The 18,330-nt window shown below is 36.4% G+C and overlaps 2 protein-coding genes across 4 annotated transcripts in view; both read right to left on the reverse strand.

Moving 5' to 3' along the window:
• Positions 1-237: 237 nt before the first annotated feature.
• On the reverse strand, positions 238-12,568 carry cat (catalase). Its single transcript, XM_015388787.1, has 13 exons — positions 12,394-12,568; positions 9,725-9,896; positions 8,843-8,953; positions 8,593-8,723; positions 8,401-8,505; positions 7,708-7,833; positions 6,799-6,990; positions 6,387-6,539; positions 6,175-6,313; positions 3,777-3,907; positions 2,980-3,087; positions 1,431-1,514; positions 238-1,164 (listed from the first exon to the last, which is right to left on the reverse strand). The coding sequence occupies exons 1-13, from the start codon at positions 12,457-12,459 to the stop codon at positions 1,099-1,101; spliced, it is 1,584 nt and encodes a 527-aa protein (XP_015244273.1). The 5' UTR covers positions 12,460-12,568; the 3' UTR covers positions 238-1,098.
• A 3,308-nt stretch (positions 12,569-15,876) lies between these two features.
• syt12 (synaptotagmin 12) overlaps positions 15,877-18,330 on the reverse strand; it is a 31,177-nt gene continuing 28,723 nt past the window's right edge. For all 3 annotated transcript variants that reach the window (XM_015388749.1, XM_015388750.1, XM_015388751.1), the window contains exon 8: positions 15,877-17,422. In XM_015388749.1, the coding sequence (XP_015244235.1) occupies positions 17,249-17,422 (174 nt within the window). In that variant the 3' untranslated portion in view covers positions 15,877-17,248. The remainder of the gene's footprint in view (positions 17,423-18,330) is intronic.

Raw genomic sequence — 18,330 nt, forward strand, 5'->3', positions numbered from 1 at the left:
TCTTTACTATCAGGAAGTCCACAAACTGTATCGACACCCTTGTTTATAGATGTTGGAGATTGGCCTCATTTCCAGGATTGAATTGAATTGCTGTTAAATGCAGAGAATCGAACAAATCAGAGGATCAATGCAACCAGCTGGATTTAAGGAATTTGAACTGGAACGTAGTCTTTGACGACTGTGATCATTAAGCATGTGCTTGAAATGGAGTTTGCCTGTAAGATTCAACAGTGAACTGCAATTAGTTTTATTTATAGCACATTAAGGTCAAGAGAAACACGTCCAACAGAATGAATTTGGTGGATGTTTACTCTTACAGGTTTTCTGTGATATGCAAACTTGATTTTGGCAGAATTTTTATTAGATCAAAGTCACAATAATCAAAATGAACAAAACCCCCACAAGACAATCTACAAAATCATGGTTTTCACTTGCTACATTCAATGAGTGAAATGAAAATCTGTTGTATATTTAGACACAGCTGAAAATAAAAGAGCACTAGATTATTTTAGCCAACCTTTAGACTATAAGACATTAGTATATTTAGAAGGAAACAATCAACTCCAAATGCTTTAAATGATCTTATAATTTGAAAACAGATTAATGGTTCTTATAGAAACACATTCAACAGTAAGCTATTCAGTCAAATTAGAGTTAAACAACCCAGAAGTTACCATAGTGCTCAGCAATAACGCACTACCTGCTCTACAGCAGCTTTACAATTCAGACCCAATAATCAGCATCTTTTCAAATACATTTGGCTTCAACATTACCTTCTTCTGAGTTTCTACAAACATATTTAGCAATTAGAATGCATGAGAAAGAGGTATATAAATCATAGTTGGTTAATTCAATCAAATTGAAATGGTAATAATATTTACATCATTAAGGCATCAGGTTATTAAGGTAATTTAATAAATCTGCAGCCTAATCAACAATATTACCTGACAGGATTTAATGCAGAGTAATTCATGAAGGTTACCTCCTCTGAAACAAGGATCAACATGAAAGGATACAAACAGAGCATTAGAACTACAGCAACCATATCTGTGACTGTAATTAATACACTGATGGGTCTGGATCTGCAGACTGAAGGCATCACATCTTGGAGGAGGCGGCGATGGCAGAAGCTCCTGGACGGCTGTAGACATGTACATTTGTGTTCTGGATACACAGACAGACATGAAATTAGCCTCTTTTTTTTTTACTCCACTCCATTAGGTCATCTGCTTCAATATATATATATAATTATCTTAATAATAGTCAAGATTTTTGTGCTTTTTAGCAGTAATATTAATATTTTCAAACAAAATTCTCAAGATGAGTTTATAACTTCATGTTAAATATGCATTTATACAACAGCCATGGAAACGATACAAGTTATTCATGCTAAATTACAAGTGGTGGACATTCATGGAGAAACAGTTTACCTTCTTGGCTTCAGCATTATACTTATTGAGCAAGCTCTGAACCCGGTTTCCATAGTCTGGATGGACGGCCTTCAGGTTTTCCACCTGCAGGAAGAAAACTAAATGAACATTGGCTTCATTGCTTCTTTGCTGGGGTCCTTGTAAAAAGTCGAGTCCAGTCCATGAGTTTTTTCTCAGATACACTTGTCCTTTCACCAAAAACCACAGCGTGAGGTGCTAACAGCTATATTGATTGCTGTCTTTCCAAATCGAAAGCCAACTTCAGCTTTATGGTTATGTGTTATTTATTATTCCTGTGATAGTTGGGTTGAGGAGGGGATCTAGGGCGGTCTTCATTGAGGTAGACGGTTTGGGTTGGAAACAGTCAGCACAGCCTCTCCAACACCTGCTGCTCTAAGGGTTAGCATCACTCTACCTAAGGCAACATTATGCTACGTACTTTATCTTAGCAGCCGTGACACGGCAAGCTAATTACAATATTCACAAGAACAGCATCTTACCCTTGCTGCTTCCCTCTAGCCAAACAATATAACACCATGCTAAACTAGATAGCCTAAACATATGGATGCTAACTCAGTGTAGCTCCATCAGCACACCAGATTTTCACCAGCCTGTTAGATGTTTTGGTCTTTCTGTCCCAAAACATTGACCTCTATCATGAGGTTTATTAAAACACAGTCCTGGCTTCTCACTGCAGTCACAGTCGTGAGTCTTCGGATGCTAAATTTCAGCAACTGCAGAACAGTATTTATCTTGTTGGCCCTGACTTTGCTTATGTAAAAGAAACGTTTTCAAGGTTAGGTTAGAAATCGAAAGCTTGTCATCAGTTTTTTTGTTTTTGTTTGATGCACAACAATAAAAGAAGAACAAGAAAGCAAAATGGGAATCAGATAATGGTTTGTTATTTGATTTCTTGTTTTAGTTCAATAAATGAAAAAGTGAAATTACTAGTAATTTTTTCTTCTATTTATTTTTTTTATTAAAATATTAAACTGCCTGACAATTATCCTACATCATCCATCAATACTTGACAAGAGATAATCCGAAACCTGGTTTATTTTATTTAAAAATACCTTTTTAATCGTAAATTTTTACAAAAGCAGGATAAACATACAAGGCTGTTTCCGAACACTCCGCCCTATCCCCTAACCCCTCAATTACTACGTAGAGGGGATATTATACAGTGGACTTTATAGTGAGCTCAGTTAACTGACCGTTCTAACAGATGATCACTACTTTTCGCTTCCCGTTGGTCACACAACTCAGCCAGGATGCATGCACCATCTTTATTAGGTCACTGTCAAACAAATCCAATGATTCTTTGCGAGGAGAGCTCTCGCAAAGCAATCTGGGAGATATGGCTCCTCTAGAGACCATAAACGATCACTATTTTTCAAGGTGAGAAATTTCAAGTCCACTACTTTTTCATCCACTAGATTTTTGGACAATCTATACAGTGCCCAATATAGCAGTTAGGGCAGACATTCGGACACAGCTATGGAGAGAAAAAGAAGCGTTTGTTTCATAGAGAAACAAAGTGTGATCTTACCATTCGTTTTTGGATGAAGAGCTGGGCTCCTTTCAGGGACCCTGCCATGTTCTCACACAGTCTCTGGCGCTCCTCTTCATTCAGCACCTGGGTGTAGAAGGCTCGAACCTGCAACCAGTTTTACACAGATCCACAACCTGATGAATGCAGCTCCAGTCAAAACGAGAAACATATCAGTGAATTAAACTGAAAACAGAGTTTAAACTGTCCTTCTCAGCAGCCCCACTGACCAATCACATCCCTGCACTTCTTCATGAACATTTCTATATCACTACTAACTATTTAATACATTATTTTAAATCAAAGGTGATGTCATATATCTGATGCTCGAGTTTTGATTGATATTTAACAAGGTACTGAAGAGTTTACATTTTAAAACCATAAGGGAACTGGAAGTGTAAAAGTATAAAGGAACAAAAGCTCTGCTGACACCCGACACACGAAAGGAAAACTATTTAACAGTCCAGCATGGAGGCTATGTGCACCGAAGCATGACGACTTCCCCCTGCTGTGAATGAGGCTCTACGTTTTAGAAAAAACCCAAACTCAATGATCCGTCTGAGAAAAAAACAACAAACGATTTGATATCATGAAGCCATCACCTCCTGAGCATGAGATAAAATCAAACATATAAAAACCCACAAACCTCTGAAAAAACTTACAATCTGACTGTTTTCTACTTTAATCTAAAGCTTAGTCTGTGACATGTCTCTGCAATCAGTCAGGCACAAAATGGTCTAAACATGCTAGTACAGCATACAGACTCGAGCCCTAAAAGCCGGTTTAATCTTCATCACCTGCGTCACATTGTCTTCATCTTCGCTGTTGTAACGAGCCACATCGGGTGAAACCCTGAACTTGGACTCCAAGGCCAGGGGCTGATTCTGTGGGGCACTGAAGCTATTTGGATAGTAGTTTGGAGCGCCACCTAGAGGTCAGACAGAGGAAGCACTGGTAGGTCAAGGAGAAAAAGCACCAATACTGGATCAAAACATATCTGCTATCTTTGTCAACACAAGGGACAGAGATAGCAGAACATGTGGGTTTATTGTCTTATTATGTAAAGATCATTAAAGTTTTGAAGAGCAGATGTATATATAGTCATCAATGTTTGTGCTTTCTGTAAGTTTTGTTTCAAACCACAACAGTAAAAAAGGAGTCACCTACAGACTGCAGACGAATGCCGTCTGTCTCTTTGAGACAAGTTGACCATCTGATCATCTTCCTGTTTCCTTCTGCATGTCTAATTGGCTGCCTGTGAAAACCTTAAAATGTTCCAATGCTGTTTTACCTTCATTCAACTGTGTGGATTATAAACATATCTAAATATAATTAATTTAAATAAGACATGTTCAAACAGTACTAGTTATTTTAAAGTATTAGTGTCAATCATTATATTCAAAGCAGAAGTTGAATAGAAAGTTGTTTTTGTTTCAAAACCAAAACATGAACTAACCAGACAATGGTTCAAAGTCGGCATATTTAAAACACTTTTCCATACATAGATGGATTTATATATTTAATGCTTTTATTCTTTAGCAGTAGATCTGATTCTTAGATATATAACTGCATTTATGCTTTTTATAATTGCTATCATTTCTTTACTACATTTGAGATTAATCTGTGTTTTTAAAGCAGGAAGTAATCATTTAAAAGGAACTTTAGCCACTTCTTTAGCAACTTAACTTAATATATTTTAGAGAGACACTATTTTAAGAGAAAAAAACTAAGTGAAAATCTGATGTTGATTGATTATTTTATATTTTGTTCAAGTTATATTTTTAGCCCAAAAACAGAGTTTTTTCAGATCTACACTTCAGTTGTTGGGGAACAGAACTTGATGTTTGAGCTCCTTTCTGGCTTTTCTGAAAGTTTTTAAACAGCCGACTTCATTGGATATAGAATCCAAATTAACACAGGAAACTGCTGAACTGAAGAGGGCATTAGTTGGAAAGTTTCTGCAACATCAACACTACTAAGAAAGAGGGTTTTCTGCTAGAACTCCATTTTATTGAGTATTACCGCCCCCTGGTGGTAACAGCAATAAAGACATCATCTTTCAATCAGATAAGAAAAAGAACTAAAACTTGGGTGTCCTTGCAATCTGGAAACAGCGATTATATTGCAAATGGATTTAATTTTAAAGTCCTAGTCTTGACTAAAGTCTAGTTAGAAGCTTTTGACAATAAAAGTTTATTTCTGTTCTGTCTTTTCTTGTTGCTGTCAAACACAACAAAGACTTTCAAAGGTTTTAACAGTTTGACCATCTAACATGCATATTTATTATTAGCAAACTGATCTTGGTAAATAAATATATTATCTTTGTTCAAATATGCTATAAAATGTGCAAATATTTGTGTTACAGCTTTAGGATAATTCACTATTAGTAATGGAGATCATCAGTTGTATTATTGATAATACTCTACAGGCCGATACATGAGCCTGCTGATATTTGTGAAATTTTCTTGTATCGACCGATCGTCTGACCGTGTGCATTTAGATCATGTGAAGCACATGCATTAACTTTCATTGTCCATTATCAATTATTGATTCCAATCATAAGATGTTTTATGTATCGTTTAATTTAAATGGGGAGCTTAAACCTGACAGAATGACTGGAAATATCCCAGGTGGGAGTTTAGATGTTCTTAAGTTTGGCACAATCAGCCAATAGATTCAGCTTTTCAAAGGAGTCTCAAACAAATTGAAAAGGTCAGAAAAATCAGAGTGTGAAGAGCAGATCAATGTAGTAAAGCTGAAAGGCATCAGATTGTTTTAGAGCTAACTGATTAAGGAAATCCTAAAAAAAAATATATCTCTCTTTCTGATTTTCCCATAGGGAACCTATTGGGTTGAAGCAGGACGGTCATTTTTTCCCTAATATTTACTAAGTCTTGACGACACGCTATAAAGAAATCTATCGAGATTGATTTACTCAAACAGGATGAAAAGAAAAATTCCTAGCATCGCTTTTGTCTAAAACTTCAACCTGCATAAAAAAACCATGATTTAAAGTTAACTTTAACGAAGTATTAACATGCAGCACTAAACACCATTGGTCCGGACAATTTCATTGCAGGATTTACAGATAATCTAAATGAGTTAAACATTTATGCTAAAGTGAAAGCTATAGAAGTAGATAAATTAAATGTTTTAAAATACAGTAGGAAAACAAATGCAAACTGAAGAACTTACCCTGATTATCAGTCATGCACATCGGACCATCACGTTGATAGTTGGCCACACGGGTCCTAAATGGACAGTTGACTGGGATCTGCAGGTAGTTGGCTCCCAGCCGATGACGATGCGTGTCTGGGTAGGAAAACAGCCGACCCTACACAAAAGCACACGAGATTAAAAAGGAACGATATGTGCTGTTGATATTCACCACATGGTTACTATGTTACCTGCAGCATCTTATCAGGGCTGGCCTCAATGCCTGGCGGCATGTTGCTGGGGTCAAAAGCCAGCTGTTCAACCTCTGCAAAGTAGTTGACTGGGTTCCTGTTGAGGACCAGTTTCCCCACTGGGATCAAAGGGTAATCTTTATGCGACCACACCTGTACAAGCAAGAAAACTACTTTTTTATATTCATATAAAAGAAAATAACACAACATTATTATGGTTTTAAGTAAAACATTGAATAAAAAGATTCAAAATCTAAATGTTCTCCTCCAGAGTAAGAGTTTAACAAAGGTGCAAAACAGCTTTTAACAAAGTTAAGATGTTATTAGTTTGTTAATAGTGTAAAGTAGCTATTCACAGTTTTTTTTGTAATCGATGTAAATATGTGTGTTTCACCATGTTGGGATGCAGTACCTTAGTAAGATCAAAGGGGTTGAACTGGAACCGCTCAGCCTGATCAAAGGTCATGACTTGGATGTAAAAGGTCCAGGATGGAAAGTTGCCGTTTGCGATCGCGTTGAACAGATCGCCGATACCATAATCTGGGTTGGTTGCTGCAAGGCGGTCTGCTTCCTCCACCGACAGATTCTTAATTCCTTGATCAGTCTTTAAAAACAAAATACAAACACATCCATCACACACTTCTGCAAACCAACAACACCTGACACCCCCCACCAGTGGTCTCTATTTATTCAATGGATTGCTGATAGGCCGAAAAACAAAAAACACCTGCCAACATCTTAGTACCGCCCACTCTCACAGATTCGTGTCATAAAAATGCCTCTAATGTAATGTAAATACCATAACAATGTAATACATGTGTATTACATATACATCATCCATTTAGCACTTTTGGCACATCATCAGATAGTGTGTGTGTGCGTGTAATATTCTTGATATCTGACTACAGTATTATTATGCTCCATTAACACGCTCATTTTGTTGTGATAAATCTGTATAATATGTTATATTACATGATTTTTAGACTTCTTGGACATCATACTGAATATGCAATGTGATGTGCCTATTTTTTACCATAAATTACAATAGTCTACCGATGCTATAAAACAGCAAGTGTGTGTCTTAGTGATGACTGAATCTTTATTTTAAAAGTCTTAAACCCCCAAAAAATAAGAACATCATCGTTGTTCGATGCTGTAGCGCACATATTGTTTACATTGCGACCAGTCAAGCTACGGGGTACCAATATGGCGGCTTGTGACTTCTCAACACACTGTGCTACCAACGGCCATTCAGCTATCCAGTGAACAAACAGAGATCAGTGCCTCGCACTCCCAAAAAAAGCCCAGCTTTTAAACAGACCTTGTAGTGGAACTTGCAGTAGACAGCTTCGCCTGCGGCATTGACCAGTTTGAAGGTGTGGGAACCGTAGCCGTTCATGTGGCGGTGACCATCAGGCAAACCTCGATCACTGAACAGGAAAGATACCTGCATGTAGAGCAGGAGTGGAACATAAAAGCTCAGCTCATTACAGACAACTTATTTAATTTACAGTTATATTCTAAAGCATTATTTTCATTTCTGTCATCAAACTGATCATTAATCTGAACATACATTAATTATAACTAAGAAAATCAACTCAATATGTGTTTTTGTGCATCTGGAATGAGCATAAACAGTCATTAGTGGTAGTAATACTCCATATAGCTGTGTGGTGTTAACCGGCAGTCTGACCGTAGTCAGGAGCATTTTAGAGTATATACTTAATGATAAAACAAGTCAAGAAATGCAGACATGATGAGTGCGCACAGTTGGATAAAAAAAGGTAAAGACATAATTAACATAATTATTCGTAGATTTTTGATCTTTGTCGGGTTCTGATTCTGATTTATATAGTGTTAATGTCATAGAAATCAGGAAGGGCTAATATCTGCAAAATCACATTATAAAAATCACTAAGAGAAAATGTGTTTGTTATAAATATTCATAAGAAATGCTACAAAACAAGAAAACAATGTTCTTAAAAAGCATTAAACTTAGAGAATCAGCAGCAACCTGATGCAGACTCTCAGGTCTCAGGCTCCAGAAATCCCAAACCATGTCAGGATCCTTCATGTGGGTTTGAGGATTGCGCTTCTGGGAATGGATGAAGGATGGAAACTGCAGGCAAAAAACACAAATAAACAACTAATAATGTGTTTGATCTTCTCACTGCCATTATTGCTTTAAGCTGATCTACCAACTCACAAGCATTGCATCCCTGATGAAGAAAATTGGGGTGTTGTTGCCCGTCAGGTCCCAGTTACCCTCTTCGGTGTAAAACTTTACGGCGAAGCCTCGGGGGTCTCTAACGGTGTCAGCTGATCCTGACTCCCCAGCTGAGGACAAAGGATGCACAAAGAGTTCAACTTTACCCAGTATCTCGAAACGGTGGCAGAATTATTAAAGGTAAATAAGAATTTTGCTTTACTAAAGGAAAGAAAAGTGAATTTCTTACCAACAGTAGAGAAACGGACAGCAATGGGTGTGGTTTTCCCAACGTGTTCAAACACCTTGGCCTTGCAGTAACGTGTAATATCATGAGTGACTTCGAAGTAGCCGAACGCCCCTGCATCATGGGAGATTTAAAAAAAGGACACGTTAATACGTTAATAAGCAACCTTGTCAGAAGCATTAAATGCTAATCCTCAACACAAACACAGCTACGGTCATATTTGGTACCATAGATAGAAGACATGCAACACTAAGAAAAAGCTATAAAAACATAATAGCTTTTACTACACTGCTTGGATGTTGAAGAATATTATGCATTAGAAATAAAATAAAAAAAATAGACCCAAGGTGTCTTTGTGGTTTAGCAACGTGACACAATTCATGCAATTACAGAAAATAAAATTTACTCTCAGGGGTCCAGGGACAAATTCTCCTGTCTGATCTTTTAGCCGTCATCTTGCAACTGCATGTGAACCGTGTCCTGTTTAGTGCACAGCTTTGCAGTATTATTTTTTTTAATTGTTCTTATTTGTTTTTGTATTACCTTCAATTATTTACACTTAGTGGATTGGTGTCCAACGTGTTCTTGGGATGGGGGGTTAAAATATAAACATGAGTATTGTTTTTCTTGTTTTTGAAAAGATGTACTGTATTACTGATCAATAAAAAGATAATGGAGAAAAAATATCTAAGTTAATGAGCACTTTTTCTAACTTAAAAATATTTTCCTATTTTCGGAAGGAAAAAAATTACAGGGTCATCTTTCTGCCGAAAACAGTCTTTTGAGCGTAAGTTGTTAATTTGAGCGCAATGATTGATTTACATGTCACTGCAGAGACTGATTACCAAAACCAGGCTCTAAAACTATAAGCTAGTGTCCTCTCACCTGCGCCTTTAGCATGAACCACCCTCTCTGGGATTCGCTCTCGGTCGAAGTGGGCCATCTCATCTGTGAAGACCACATCCTGCACAAGCAGAGGGCCCCTGGGTCCTGCCGTCTGAATGTTGAGCTTGTCTCCGATGGGATGGCCACCTCCTGTGGTCAGGACATCCGGTTTCTAAAATAAAAGAATAAAATTAGAAATAGTCCTAAAAGAATAATCAAAATTGAAGTTCATATCATTCATAATGTTTGAGGTGCTTTTAATGGACAGAATCTTCCCCGGCTGCAAATATACCAACTCCTCTGAACGCTGCTAAGCACTGATGGACAGCTGGCTAAACATTTTTTGATATGTCTTTCCCTGGCTCACAAAGAAAACAAACTGAGCTGCAAAACAAAACACCAGAAGTCCCTGTTATCCTGTGTTAGTACTGTGGTTGGCCACCTTTAGATGCAGGAGAGCTACGTTAACAAATAGCCGAACTGCCTAACCTTCTTCTAAAATAAGTTTGTTTTCCAAATAATGCGCAGAAACACAAAAAAAGGTAAACTGCTCTCTACTGCAAGTACTTAAAAATTACAACTGTTGTAAAAATGTTTTATGTTGTTCTATGTTACCTTGAAAAAGAAGAAAAAAGAACAGGGTGAACCAAAACACAAAAGGTTAAACAATAGTGATAATAAACAAATTACAACCATATTAAATCACTTAAATCTGTACCAAATTTAAAATCCATCTAAATACTGGGGTATTTTCACTGATTGTTATCCTACCTGCAAAACTGATGCAAAGACTAAACCCAGCACAAACAGTATCTTAATCTAGGTTTATTAAAGCAACAGTTTTAATACCATTTAAGTTAGATTTAATTACAATAATCTTCCTAGGATTAAATATTTATTTAAACACACTCTCCAGCCAAAAAAAAAAAACAAAAAAAACAAAAAAACCCCACAAAAACTGGACTGGTGTCTTTTTAATCCACTGTCTTTAAGGCACACTCTTTTCCACTTCTAAAATCCGATTCAACTGCTTTCAAATAAAAAAATCCCACAGGAGTGCAAATCTAGATCTGTGGGTGATTAAGTCTATTGAAGAAGGGAAAACGTTAAAAAAGGAAATAAACTAGATGCCCTTTAAACTTTCAGAGGACACAAAATCAATTTTTATGACATTTTTATTTTATTTATATACTGTTTCTATAGATTTACAAAGTTAGAAAATTAAGACCAGTTTTAAGTTATCTTCATTGAAAAATACAGTGCTTTTCCTTCAAAAATAAGGACATTTCAATGTGACCCCAAACTTTTGAACGGTAGTGTGTGTGTTATGATTTTTATCATCATAACACCCCAATCAGTCATCTTAGGCTGCATTCAGACCAACCGTGGTGTCTGTGGTGATTTCCGGTGGCACATTATCACTGGTAATCTGACTAAGAGCGAAATGCGCTAATCTTTTATGTTTTAAACAATTGATTAGTGGATAAACTACTGATTGCATTGGCCTATTAAAAACAGCCTTTAATAATTCCAATTAAGACTTAGACTTAATTCAATTTATTTATATAGCTCAAATTCACAACACGTCATCTTGAGGCATTTTACAGTTCACCAGATCATACAGTCAAAATGATTCAAAGTTTTCTATCTAAGGAAAACCAGTTGATTTCATCGATTCATTGACACAAATGCAATCCCTCACATTAAGCATGCTTGTAGAGTGGAGAGGAAAAACTCCCTTTTAACAGGAAGAAACCTCCAGCAGAAACAGGCTCAGTGTGAGTGGCCATCTGCTGAAGCCGACTGGGGTTCAAGGAGAGAAATAAAAGACAGACTTTATTGTCATTTTGTACACACACAGTGTACACGAAAAGAGATCTCGTTCAGTACAGCTATCAAGACATTTTCATATTAATTTCAAGCTTCAGTTTCAATGAATAAATTGAAATACAACTTTTTCTGCATTTTTGCTATAATAACTATTTTCTTACACTTTTTCACACGGTACAACACTTTTAAAGTGCCACAACACTGATTACTTTCAAAATAATCTTCTTATTTTTGCATAATGCTGAATATATCAATTAGTTACGCATTCATATAGTGAAAAACACCAGTAGTTTACAAAGCACAAAGGAATGTAATATTAGTGAAACAACTTTTAGAGTTGAATTGGGTTTAAACCTCATTTCAATGAGCAACAGTGGATTTACTGTTAGAGGTTATTTTAGTAACAGTCCCAGGCAGGGCCATCCCACCCGTGCAGACTGCACTGTTGGCTCGTTATGTAACTAAAAGTTCAAGTTCCATCACATACAGCAGCAGGAATCCACCTTCACTTCTTTAAGCTTATTTTAACCTATGCTGGATATTAAAAAAGGGGAGGTTTTAATGCAGCCAGCCTTAGCTTGACGGCGTTGTATTAATTTCAGTTAGCAAAACATTAGCAACCCAGCTCTTTTCTACAAAGAAATGACTGCAAAACCATAATTATAGCAATTAAATGGTTTATAAGAATGTCTGGGATGAGATAAAATGAATAATAAGCGGGCAACGGCTGAAAAACAAAGGGCGGTTTTGCCTTGTCACCCCTACACGACCTATCACCCAGTTCTTGGATATCAGAGTGCAAAGCAAAATAGTTGAACAAATGCAGCTTTTCTACAAACCTGGGAGCCTCTGCTCTCCTTCCATGTCTTCATTTGGTCGGCAGTTTTGTCTCTGTTGTCCGCCATCTCGACAGCCTCACGTCAGAAGAACCACAAACTACTAAAGGGGTGTCTTGGAGAAAATGGTTTATCTGTTTACTTTCAGCCACAGAAATCCTTCCTGGACTTTGTTCTACGTCACCCCGCCCCTTATTCGCCCCTCAATTCTGATTGGCTGAGAGGGCTGAACTGACCTACATTTTGCATGGGCTTTTTGCTGGACTTACATAACGTCACAGCTACTTTTGATTTATTTATTAAAATCTTAATTTACTAAAAAAAAAAAAGAAGTAGAAATTAATGTTTCGCAGAGAAGCCATCTTCCTAAATAATAGTTGAAAACAAACATACTCTATTTTCATTTTCTAGAATACACCTGCATGTACAAAATATGGAACAGTTCTTATAGCATATTATAGTAAATAGTTACCAAAGACTGGAAAACATGAAAACTAATCTACATTAATAAAGTCTGTCTAAATGAGTAACTGTTCCACAATTCTGTTTAATGTTAATAAACATTCTTTTTTCAGCTAATTATAAAAATGATAGATTATTTTATTGTTCTTGTTGCCTATTCATTGTCTGTTTGCACTGTGAGAGGCCAGTGAAGCTATATTACTTTGTCTCAAGTGTTATACAAACATGGTCTGTTTGACCAATTACTTCAGTCCACTGAATATTTACCTTGTGTATTTAGGATGTGACTTCTCTTTCATGCATGACATAGAAAAATGGTTCAGACATGTTCTTATTGGCAAAAGTAAATAATTTCCTTTGGATAAATAGGTGGAAACACTCTGAAAATACAACTATTTTTATGAACTTTTATTTGTTACTTTTTTACACACAAATACACTTTTGAAAATGGAAAATTTCTAAACATAAAGTCATTCTTTACAGACATATTAAGTACTCTCAGTAAAGTGTGAAAAGATGATAAACAGTTGTCAGTTTACTACCATTAGGTGCAAATAAATGCAATAAAAACAACTAACATATATATATTCTGGGAAAATGTTTTTATCGTCACCTTTCTACCATGCCAGTGCCAAATTTGTTAAAACTCTGACAAGGTATGTTACTGTAGCTTAAAGACTCCAAATCTTTGAAACATGTTTTGTCATACTCACCTTTACCCTTTTACCACTTTACTTCTAAAGCGTTTGCAGTCTTGCAAGTATTTTAAATAATACAAACATAGCAAACTTCTCTACTCTTCCTTGCACATTCACTCTTTAAATAGCAAGTAGTGTTATATCCTATTGCCTCCTATTGCCAAAAATCTTGCGATATGATTAAGTGTATAATCAATCATAACTCAAAGTCTTCTCTTCAGAGGCAAATGTGTTTTTGAAAGATTGTTTTATGAAGCAAAAGGTGTTTGGAGCCATGCTTCTCATGAGTAAAAAGTATGTTACCATTTATGGATACTGATGTGTTGTCTTGCTTTCCTGTTGTAGACAACATCATGTATTGTTTGCTTTATTTTTTCCACCTTACTAACTTTTCTAGTAGGTGTGTGTCAATTGGGTGTGTAATAGCTTTTTGACAAACAGATAATAATGTAATAAGAACTGTTACTTTCCCCAAACATCATGGAAGGAAGAAGACGACTAATGTAGGTAAGTGAAGGTTTCTCATCTCCTATCAACAATAGTTTTGTCCTATGAGACACATTTTTCACTCAGACTTGGACGAAATTGTTATGAAGTAAGGAACAAGCCTGGGATGAGGTCAAACACAGTCTGTGTTCAAGGCAACAAATGATAGCTTAGGAGATTAAGTATCCAGGCAACCAAAAGTGTTGTTTGAGAAAAGCTGTTTTACTGTAGCTTTTATTCTTTATGTGTCCTCTAAACTAAAGTGTTGGACCAAATATTTTTTATATGTTGAAAGACATTACAATGTTGTTTGACTCTCCAAAAGAAGAACATTTAAAACAATCCACTGGAAAACAAAGTCCAGTGGATTGTTTTTAATTTTCTTTTTTTGGAATGACTATGACCTGGATGACTGAGAATCTTTACCGACCAGGACTACAGAGAGGAGGGGGAGCAGCTGGTGGCCTGGTGCAGAGATAACAGCCTGATCCTAAATATGGAGAAGATGAAGGAGATCATCTTGGACTTCAGGAAGAAACATAGACTGTTTTCCAGACTGTTGAACTCTGCATCACATTATTTATCACTACCCTTTTAATTGGATAATGTTGGATAATGTTTCTATTGTATTTTGCACCATATTCATTTTGCAATGCACTGAACCTTTACATATTAACGCTCTTTTGCACCATTATTTTAAACTGGTTTCCTTTTCTCCTACATTGTTACATTAGGATCACTGCTGCACTTTACATTGGTAATGTTTATCTTCGCCAACTGCAATATCATTACACTGTTGCAAGCTGTATGCAATTTTGTTTTCCATTCACTCTTTGCATACAAAATGACAATAAAGTTTGTCTAAGTCTAACGTAACATTTGTATTTTATTTTTAAACATGCAAACTACATGCCGAAAGACCACAGACCGGGAAACGAAATGCAAGGCAGCAGTACTACAGACTGCTCCACCGTGCAGTGGATTAAATTTTACAGGTAAAAGCAAAGTGATCCTGTGTCTAATACTGAGGTCTTTTTCTCCCTCCTATAACTACTATTTTATAGAAGTGCAGCATGGCTCACTAATATAGTGAGCTTGCTTTGCAAAAAGGTGATCAATGATCCACAGCAATGAACTCAACCTGAAAGATTATTACTTTTTTCCTCATCAAACTTTATGTTACGTGTTAATTAACCACTGGTCATTTATATTCAGACTGAATTTTTCAAAGGGAGTTGTTCAAATCCCAGCCTATGGCTTTAGTTGGTTATATCTACCAGAGCACATTTCTATGAACTTTCCAGCTTTTTCTTTTTACTTACCGGATAAAATGCAATATGAACTTAGACTGGAACTGAAAACTTTACTTCTACTACTAACTTCTTGTGTGGCCTGTGTTTTATGTTTTGATTTAAGAGTTTATTTTCTTGTATATTATGTAAAAACTCATTTGTAAAACTTACAAGCTACCTTGTGCTTAATTTCTGTCTTTAAAGCTTTTTTTCTTTCTTACGTATTAGTCAACAAAAAATGAGATAAACCTTAGAACGAAAACGGAACTATAAAAGGTATTTTGTAAAAATGACAGCATGTTATTTTTAGTTTTTTCCTTCAATATTGTTTGCAGCTCTGTGTGTCTGTGGGTGTTCCACCTCTGCCTTTGGTATCTTTTCATCCCTTGGTGTTATTATCTATTTTCAACAATAAAATCCTTTATTAATTTTTTCCCCCTAATTTTTCTATTTGTTTAAAATTGCAAGAAATGTTTGAATGCTTTTTCCAAACTCTATCAACATGTCTAAGAAAGTTAAATAAGTCAATCAGCCTTATTCTTATCGAACTGCTTTTTTTATTTGAAACAGCATTCACACTATACACTGTTTTCTTGAGGCTCATCCACATCAAGTGCCAAGGAACGTCATGCATGGCTGAATGTAGGCTACAGCTTTGTTGAATGCAAGTTGTGACAATGAATTAAAATATTGCTTTATTTTTTGGCACAGAGGAAATGTATTTTGGATTTACGTTATGTTGTTTTTGGACAGTTTTGTAAAGTGAGGAGTGAAATGCAGTTCTGCCAAAATAAAGAAACAAAAATTATTCCACATCAATGCCTGTGGCTGATTATGTGTTAAATGTTATTTCTTCTTACATTTGAAGGTTATGATAAAATACAACTGCACAATTTGCTGGAGAATAAAAAGCCACCTTGACATTCTGATCTTGGTGAGCCTCTTGTCTCACTGCTTTCATTTCAGCCAAGCTGCGTCACTAAGGATGACTCAAGTAGGTTTGACAAGAGTGAACATCAAATGCAGAACATCAAGTTGTTTTCTCTAACTGAAGTGAAATCGCACAGCCAGAACTCAACACTTAGCAAGCTTTACAGAGCCGCTTCCATGGTGTTTAGCTGCTCGGTCATAAAATGTAAGCTAAAACATAATTTTCTAAATTGAAGTAGGAAAACATGATTTGTACATGGAATTGTGAGGAAAATGTGGCAATGTAAAAAGCGTTACGGTGCACTACTATTAAATCTGCTTATTGCATTAAAAACAGAATGACGTTAAGAGTTGGCCACCCTGAAACAACTGCTACAGATTACAATTATTTCACCTGGATCAAAGTACCTGGATATTTTTCAAATGTACATTAAATACTAAACAGAAAAAGAAACAAACCCCCAATCCATCTGACTCTTAACAAGATATACAAGCAATTTAAATACAGCTCAAAATCCACTAGGAAAGAATAAATCAATGAGGCGCAATCAATGTCAAACCATTGTTTTTCCTGAAAGAGGATCGACGTCGGTCCTGTTCATCATTCCCATCACATCTAAGAGAGGCTACAACCGGAGTAGGCACCATGCAAGGAGGGGATTTTCATACCTAAAACTGAAAACGGAAACTTTTATTTCAGAGTTGTTAACGGCTGGAAAAAAGGTTTACATATTCACATCTTCCCCTGCTGTCAATAGAGAAAGAATCAGGCTGATTTAGGTGAAAGTTAAGAACAATAACAAAATATTTAATATAATATCCAATGTTATTTTCCTCAATACTTGAAGATATGATTTTAATCCACTTTGGTACCAATAATCACAACTCTAAATTCTAACTATGACATTATAACAGATCTGAACGCGGCACCAAAGCAGAATCCAAAAGAACAGGAGGAGGAAAGGTAAGGGTCTGCTCATGGGGAGGGGGTTAGATCCGGCGTAGTGGATGCCACATGGACACAGGCTTCCTCAGGGTAGCCAGCATCTGGTTCCAGTGGGTGATCCCCATCCCGCTGGCTTCAGGTCCGATGATCACATGACCCAGGTTTTCGCCTCGTCCGTCGTCAGTGGCCTCTGCCACCGTGACCCTCAGGGAGAGCTCCTGTGAGCACAACGACACGGTTACATAAACAGACTGTGGAGACATGACTCAGCATGGTTTGTCCAAATCTTTATGGTTCAATAAATAAAGTCCATTAATGGTTTTATTGTTTTTAGCCTTTCTACCTTAGCAGTAGATTGCTCTGTATTGTTAGGTGCAGAAGGTCCAGCTTGTGGAATGTACTGATATCTAAACACAAACTAAAACATATTTCCAGGTTTATAATGTCGACTTTAGTTGGTTTGTATGAATTCCTCCCCAGTCTTGTATTTCTGCATTTTTTCAGGTCAAACTATTGTTGTGCATTTCAATATTTAACTATTTTTCAATCTGGACATTTGGTCCAAACTGGCTACATGTTTAGGAGAAACCTCCATCCTACTATTAACTCTTCAATCATCTCACAGGTTTTCTTCCATGATTGCCTTTAATGTAGCAACAGCGCAGCATGACACATTGGGGAGGGTGTGCTAACAGTGATGAACAGTGCTGGTTTACCAAATGTAGATAAATTTTCAAAACTTACTTCTATTCATCGACAGGAGAAACAGTAGTTGTTGTGAACTTGTTTAATTAGCTTAAACATATTCTTATTACAGGCTTATTATTATCTTTATGCTGTATTTTATTATTTTGTTGTGTTTTATTACTTTTAGCCATGTCCAGCACTTTGATTTTATCTGTTAGTTCATTTAAAGCACTCTACAAATAAAGTGAATGATGAGGATGAAGTTAAAATCATTTAGCAAAGCACATGTCCCTCACAGAGTCCATTAAAGCAGCTGGTATGAAGGTCAACCTTCAGCATTTATGTCTACAAACAAATTATTTAAAGGGATAGTTCGGGATTTTTGACATGAATCTGTATGGCATCCCCATCACCAGCGGCATGCAATCACACTGACTTA

The sequence above is a fragment of the Cyprinodon variegatus genome, unplaced genomic scaffold (genome assembly GCF_000732505.1).
Source record: "Cyprinodon variegatus isolate N-32 unplaced genomic scaffold, C_variegatus-1.0 Scaffold434, whole genome shotgun sequence".
NCBI classification, from domain to species: domain Eukaryota; kingdom Metazoa; phylum Chordata; class Actinopteri; order Cyprinodontiformes; family Cyprinodontidae; genus Cyprinodon; species Cyprinodon variegatus.